The sequence below is a fragment of the Erythranthe guttata genome, chromosome 12 (assembly GCF_056151865.1).
Source record: "Erythranthe guttata isolate IM_541 chromosome 12, IM_541, whole genome shotgun sequence".
NCBI lineage: Eukaryota > Viridiplantae > Streptophyta > Magnoliopsida > Lamiales > Phrymaceae > Erythranthe > Erythranthe guttata.
The window spans coordinates 7923084-7930866 of NC_142544.1; the positions used below are offsets into that span (position 1 = coordinate 7923084).

At 34.5% G+C, this 7783-nt stretch overlaps 1 protein-coding gene and 1 pseudogene across 3 annotated transcripts; both read right to left on the reverse strand.

Moving 5' to 3' along the window:
* Window positions 1-994: 994 nt before the first annotated feature.
* Window positions 995-7306, reverse strand: HK1 (histidine kinase 1). 3 transcript variants are annotated; one of them, XM_012990368.2, is made up of 14 exons: window positions 6752-7306; window positions 5954-6196; window positions 5311-5644; window positions 4351-4811; window positions 3752-3999; window positions 3501-3660; window positions 3288-3414; window positions 3102-3191; window positions 2890-3012; window positions 2737-2806; window positions 2574-2616; window positions 2338-2481; window positions 1466-2248; window positions 995-1374 (listed from the first exon to the last, which is right to left on the reverse strand). In XM_012990368.2, the coding sequence occupies exons 1-13, from the start codon at window positions 6941-6943 to the stop codon at window positions 1589-1591; spliced, it is 2895 nt and encodes a 964-aa protein (XP_012845822.2). In that variant the 5' UTR covers window positions 6944-7306; the 3' UTR covers window positions 995-1374; window positions 1466-1588. The 3 variants fall into 3 exon arrangements, with proteins under 3 accessions (XP_012845822.2, XP_088682585.1, XP_088682586.1); XM_088826459.1 differs by having other exon boundaries at window positions 5311-5647; window positions 6752-7213; XM_088826460.1 differs by having other exon boundaries at window positions 5951-6196; window positions 6752-7110.
* Window positions 1159-1573, reverse strand: LOC148766371 (histidine kinase 1 pseudogene; annotated as a pseudogene).
* Window positions 7307-7783: the final 477 nt, after the last annotated feature.

The following is a 7783-nucleotide window of genomic DNA, read 5'->3' on the forward strand; positions in this document are numbered from 1 at the left end:
TACAAAAAAAAAAAGGAAAAAACCCCCTACCTATTCATACTTTTATTTTATAAGTAAAAAAGTATAGATGAAGAGATGAAGTTCTGATTGAGTAATAATTAGAAGAATTATAAGACACTTTATTTACAACGTACCAATAAGGTAGAGAGAGAAAAAAAAATTAGGGTAAATTACGGCTATCCCTGAGGTAAGGTCAAATTACGAAAAAACCTCTCATATTTGGGTAATTACAATCACCCCTTCAACTATGAATCTTCTTACACGTCCACTCTTATGGTGTCAAATTCAACATAATCTTTTAGGTTTCGTGAAATATTCTTCTAGTTTGTATTTTTTTTGCGCAAAAATGTATTTTCTGATGCACCACAATTTGATACTTACAAACCAAGAGACACATCTTTTGATCATCTTGTTTCAAAATGTGAAGCTCGAATGGGATAAAATGAATACAAATTTGAGTATATTCCACATAATTTAGAAGATTCCACTAAATTTGACACCGGCAGGGTGGACGTGTTAGAAGATTCATAATTGAGGGCACTAGTAGAAAAATGACCTCTTACTACGAATTTTTTTGTTACGGTAAAAAACCGAAACAAAAGGTACCTTTTACTACAGGACAATCTTGTAGTCGTAATAGGATTTATCGTAACAAAAAAATATTTGCTATGGCCGTTTACCGAAGCAAAGTTTTTATCACATCCGTATATGCTACGGGGCAAATTCGTAGCAAATGTGTAGCAAAAGTCTTTTTACTACGAATTTAGCACCTTTTGCTATAGTTAATGGTCGTAGTAAAAAGTCATTTTTCTACTAATGGAGTGGTTGTAATTACCCAAATATGATAGAGTTTTTCGTAATTTGACCTTATCTCAGAGGTATCCGTAATTTTCCATAAACCTATATCTGAATAAAAATTCAGATTTTTTTTTTCCGAATAAAAATATGATAAAAATTGATATGTGACATTAAGGTTGCGTTTGGATACCAAGACTTTGTTCTGAATCACCTGCAAAATACTTTATTTGAGGATCAAAATTTTACTACATTTACAATTGTCTCTGTTTCGATACAAAAAAAAAGGTGCCGATACTCTGTATACCACACTTAGTAGCTCTTATAATCTTTCTCGTGTTTGTCGAACGAGTCTCGTGTTCGTCACTCATTTTGCTTAGTCAACGAAAGGATAGTCGAAATCATTCGTTTACAATCGATCGGCTTTGTTAGGTAAGCATCCATACCTACTTGCAAGCATTTTGCTTCATCACAAGACATTGCATGAGCAGTTAATGCAACTATCGGAACGTGCATACCACTCCCTAACTCCGATCTTCTTATAGCTTTCGTCGCTTCATATCCATCCATTTTCGGCATCTGCACATTAGTATATTTAAATCACACATTCATCAATCAAATCGACTCGTAATATAATCATTGATTATTTAATTAATTTAAGATAACTTACTTGACAATCCATCAAAATCAAGTCGTATTTTCCATCACGATCGAGAGCTTCAACTGCTTGAATCCCATCTCCTACAACAACTACTTTCGCTCCCAATTTCTCGAGCATTATTTTCGCGACTCTTTATAGCACCGGAGTGTCTTCGGCAAGAAGTACGCGCAAACCCTCGAGCGATTTTTCTTCGTAATTAATCCCAATATTTTTATTACAGCCATTAAATTCTCTTATTATACTAGTAGTATTGCAACAATCATTCTCGGACTTGTCGGAATCATCGGAGTGGAGATTATCGTCAATTTCGACAAGTTCGTGAAATTGAGCATCATCTCCTAATAAAATATTATTTTCGAGGTGCGATAAATTATTTCTCTCCTTAATGACGGATTCGAAGATTTGGATCATTTTTGCTCTGTAGAGAGGCCGATTAACCATTAAAAGATGCCCCCTTTTACGAAGCTCTGCCTTTATAGAATTCGACGTGTCATGGTTTAGTATCCATGCAAAGTTGGCTCTGCCTTTGCAATATTCGTCGAGAAAGTTGAGCTGTTGCTTCCACAGTCCGGTAGTCAAATCGAGCATCCCAATATCGATAATTATTACGAAAATCGACTTACTAATAATTTCCAAATTTGATTTTCGAGTTTCGGAGTATTCTTTGAAGAATTCGTGAAGATTTAGCGTGAGCTCGTTCCATTCGGATGCTTCGTGTGTGTGGACCCCGTTTTTACGTAACCACTGATTGAGAATCGATTTCGTCTTTCTACCATTGAGTGCAAGCAACACCTGTATTATTATTCATCAATTAATCGGATTTTCGAAATAATACATTTTCTTTTTATTTATTTTTTACGAGTAACGAAAAAAAAACTCACGGTCAGATTGTGGTCGTCGAAATTTAATTGGTAATTCTGCTTCGTCGTACTCTCGGGAGGCGCGTTGAGAAGTAGATATAGCTGCATTAAAGTTCCATGTCCACTCTTTTTCACCACTTTAATTTCTCCATTCATTTTATTTACCTGTTAATAATTTCTCTCACACTTAAGTATTAATTTTTTCAAATTTTCGTGTCGTTAAAAAAATTAATCGAAAATTAATCGTATTAACTTACCAAAGTTCGTACAATGCACAGGCCTAGACCAGTTCCACCATGCCTGCAGATAACAGAACAAATCGCGATATTACCTTTTTTAGCAAAAATAGATAATCTTAATAATTACAATGTATCTTTCTAAAAAAAAAAAAAAAAAAAAATTACAATGTAGATTACGTACAATCGAGTTGTTGAAGGATCGGCCTGCTCGAAACTTTCAAATACCGATTCCCATTTGTTAGGATCAATCCCTGAGAAAACGGCATTTAATTTTATAATGTTATGATTTTATTATTATATCAATTTTCGTTACATAATATATATATATAATTACCGCAGCCAGTGTCGTCGACTTCGAACCAAAGAATCATTTTGTTATCTTTCTTGCGTTTCCATTTCATCTTACTATCGGTGTTCGGTACCGTCTCACACCATCCGCGCAGAACAATATATCCAGCTGTCGTAAACAGAACACTTTAATTTTTTATTTTTTTTCAATGAAATTGATCTTATACTATATTCTACTTTCGGAGTATTTATACTTGCATGTAGTGAATTTGATCGAATTGCTTATCAGATTCGCGAATATTTGAAGAACTCTACCAGAATCTCCTCGAACAATCTTCGGCATGTCATCTGTAAAAGGATATTTACACATTAAATCGTCGTCTATTAAAAATTAATTAAATAAAATAAAATAATAATAATAATAGTAATAATAATAATACCTACCAGAGAGATCAAGAATAGTTTCCACATTGTAATTAATACACTGGACCGAAAACATATCGATTAGCCCTTCGAGTTCTCGTCCCATGTCAAACTCCGTTTCTTCGAGTACTAATTTGCCCGATTCAACCTGTATATATACATTTTCAGATTGCAATAAATATATGATTTTTAATTTATCATAAATTCAAAGTATTGTTATGTTACATCTTATACCTTGCTAAGATCCAAAATGTTGTTAAGAAGACGGAGCAAAGCGGTGGAACATTTACGAATCTGTGTAATCATCGAGCGTTGTTCGTTCGTAAGGCAATCGTCGCTCACGAGAATATCTAGTAAACCAATCACTGCAGCCATAGGCGTTCGGAGTTCGTGACTGTCACAACACGAAACCAACAATTAAAAAATATAAAAAAAAAAAGAAAAAGAAAAACGAAAAGTCGAGACTAATATAAGTCAATGGTTACCTCATGTTAGCTAAAAACTGGCTTTTGTAGTTGCTCGACGCCTCGGCCTTCCTTCTTGCGTCTAAATGACTTATAAGTGCCGCACGTAACTTCATCTCCTTCGAAACTCCGTTTGTCAATATAAATATGCAAAAGCACCCGACCAATAAAATGCACACAGACGCCGATATCAATATCATCAAAGTCTTGAACGCTTTTTCGTCCACCTTCCCCATTATATATTTCCTCGGCACAATAATCACCCCAACCTTCAAAAATCCAATCCATTTCACTCAACAAATAAGTCTCGCATTAGGAAAAAAAAGCAAAAAAAAAATCTAGGTGGTGTTTGCAAAAGCTTTTAAAAAGTAGAAGTTGCTTATTTGTTAATGATAAGTATTTATTTCTAAAAAGTTTGGGGTATTTGCAAATTCCATGAAAAATCAATTTCTAGCAACTTATTTTAGGAGAAGTTGGTCCGTGGGAGCTCTTATTTTATGAAAAATAAAAGCAAAAGTTTGTATTGTTAACACTTAAAAGTGATTCTGAACGCAAAAAAGTTCAGAATCACTTTTCGAAAGTTTTTCCAAACACCATCTAATTAATGCAAAAACACTTACCATAGGAAGCCTTTTCAAATTCAAGAAAAAGGAATCAATATAATAAAGCTCACTCCCAAGCTTAACATTCTCCAAATGAACTTCTTGACTAGGCGGAAACTTATCGCCGTACGCTTTCTTCTGCAAACACTCGGCACCGGATCGTATCACGCTATCCTGAGAATCGACGGCCATGATTAATTTCGGGCCGGTGGTTGAGTTCATGAGGAGAGGGGTACGAGTGGAAGTAGCGAGAAGCCAACCCTCTTGAGAGGTTAAATAAATGTGTCCGCTGTGGAACTCGACGAGCTCTTTCATCAACTGTCCTACACTGTAGAGTGCTGTGGTAACTCCCACAACGGCTACTATGCTCTCGTGTGACGGGTCCCACACGGGAAGTGCCGCCGAGAGAAGAGGCGAATCGGTGTACTTGCTCACCGCTATATGCCAAGATGCTGTCCCGTCTGGAACCTGCGAAATGCCTGCATGCATAATCCATAACGAATCAAAATAGCAAAATCGATTTTATTTTATTTTTGGCTAACTGCGAGGAATCGTAAATCGTAAAATTTTCATATTTTATTCAAAAACAATTATATATTACTAGATTATCGTGAAGAAATGGGAGGTGATATCCATTAAATTCAAGCATTTTTTAATAAAATTTAGTATTTTAATTCCATCATTTATTTTCATTTATAAAAAAAATGTCAAAAAATTTAATTCCAACATTTATAATTCATTTTATCCTTTAATTTTATTTCAAAACAAATGTCAAATTATTTTTGGTGCAAAAAAATATTTCAAGTTCTTAATAATAAAAAAAACTGATTGAATCGTAAAAATCGTACAAAATCGTAATAGATCGTAAAAAATCAATTTAATTTGGAAAATCGTAATTTCTTTAAAATTTGAATCGACGAGTTTAAAACTCGAAAAAAAAAACCTATGAAATAAATCGTATGAGTTTAGAAACCATGCCTGCAATGTTGATCAGCTCGTCCGGTGGGATCTGTGTGGCTTTTCCGATTTTTACGCCAGTGAGAGGATCAAGAGGCTCTCGGTACCAAATTGCGGAAATATTGCCGTGTATAGATTGATCATTCCATCCTTGATGAGACGAAAGCTCGTTAACATCATATGACCTACTAATCGAGTAGTTGACGAGGTCGGAGTATATGTAATAAGTATGATTGTTCTTATGACTTCTGTGAAAAGCTTGGACGAAACCATTCCTATAGTTCATAGTTAACGATTTGAGCGCCTTGCGGCTCGAAAACAACGCCCATGTTACGTCCCTCATAACTTCGTAAAGCTGCTGATCAAAATCAAAGATATAACTAACCATGCTTAATATTTATCAAAAAACAATTATTGGGTTAATTGCATTAAGCACCTTCGTGTTATAAATATTTACAAAATCACCCTTATGATGTAATTTTATTAACAAACTACCCCTTGAAAGTGCATCATTTAGGGGTTGTGTGCTAATACAAATGTATCATAGGGGAATTTTTGCTAATTTTTATAACACGATGAGTTATTTTTAGCAATTTGATGTAACACAGGGGTTCTGGATGCAATAAACTAAAAACATATTACTAGGAGACAAATTTCGAACAACCTCAACTTGTTGTGCTTGATCGACGGGCTTGTTGTAGCGTCTGATGACCGACTCGGAGAGCTGGACTTGGGCGGTTGCAACTTCGACGGTAGAGTTGAGAATATTCCACATACGTAAAATGGGCCGTTGTAGGAGTTCGTGACGAAGACCGTACGCCAACGTGTTCAATGATCTTGTAGTGTAAACTCTTGTAATATGCCACGTCAGCAAAGTTAGCAGGCCTATCAAGATTGCCAGCATAACCTGCACACTTGCACATTCAAGTAAGAAACATTTTAAGGAAGCAACCATGTATAGGTAAAATTGTAAATTTGGTCCTCTATGTTGGCATATTTAGGGATTTAGTCCCCTAAGTTAACATGTTTCAATTTTACTTGCAATAATTTTACAAATATAGTATTTTTGGTCTTATTTTACATGAGTATTTAATTTTATGACACGAAAATATAAACTCAATATATGTTATTTATACGGACGCTTACATATTATAAATTCAACATATAATTTAGCCTTGATTGAACTTTGATTATGTCAACTGACGAATTTGTAAACAAAAATAGAGAAGCAATTATAATTTTTAAAGCGTCCGTATAAATAAATCTTCCGACAAATTTGTGTGTTAGCTACATAATTAATCAACGGATAATTAAATAAATATTAATTAACTTATTGCATATGTAAAATTGAAATAGGACAACAGATGACTAAATCCCTAAATAGGCCAACATGGAGGACCAAATTACAATTTTAGGCGGAGAAAAATAAATTAAATTTAATTAGACGGACGGACATACGTACCATGATAGCAAGACGAACGACGAAAACGCTGTAGTAGGAGGAAGAGAGACAAAGGGTGGAGTCATCATATTGAATCTCTTCTTCTTCAACATCTCTTTGGAAAGATGTTCTGCCTGGAAATTTAATCCTCACTTTGAAAATATTAAGAATGTCAGAAATTTTGTTCAAGAGTTTTTTGTGAAGGGATCCCATTATTAATTAATAATTGGAGTTAAAATTGAAAAATAATAAGGTGGTGATGAAGATTCAAGCTGAAAATTAAAATGTAACTACACTAGAGAAATTGTGGAATAAATTAGGACTAGAAATATAATATTGGTAGGGGAATATAATCTAAACCAACTTGTGATACCTATAATAATGCCATACTTTCTTGAAATATATATAAAATGAAATTTGCTCTAGGATTTTGAAGGGAGGGAGATTAGTGGAAGAAAGAAAAGATTTTGTTGGATTTGTACTAATGTATCACAGTCGAATCCCACTTTTATCGTTTTAAGGCAATAATGCCACGCTGGCTGTAATAATGTGTACGTAGTGTTTGTTGCGTTGGTCAATTTTTTTATTTAGGGGCTCTCTGATATAACTTCTCAAACATTTTATTAATAGGTCGAGGCGGAAGAGGATCGGAAATAGGTGGGGTGCATAAAAAGGTCACGGAGATTGCCGCGGAGGGTGACGGCGGAGCGAGTGGCACACTCCAGGGCGTACCACTTGCTGCAGACAAGGGTGGCGGAGTTGCGGCCGCGGACGTCGAGCACGGCGGCGATTTTTTTTTTTTTTTCCGCAAAAGTTGGATTAAACTGGACACTAATCTACTATGTAGTTTGGATAGTCAATTAATAGATCAACTATGTTTTTTTATAGTCGATTTATTAGTTTTAGGTCTAATATATACTCTAATATTTTAATCAATTATAGTCGATTAGCATCCAGTTTAATCTAAATTTTGTGAAAAAACATAATGTAAATTAAAAAAATTGGGAAAAGACATAAAGAGGGGATTTTTTTTAATTGTTTATTTGAGGGGTT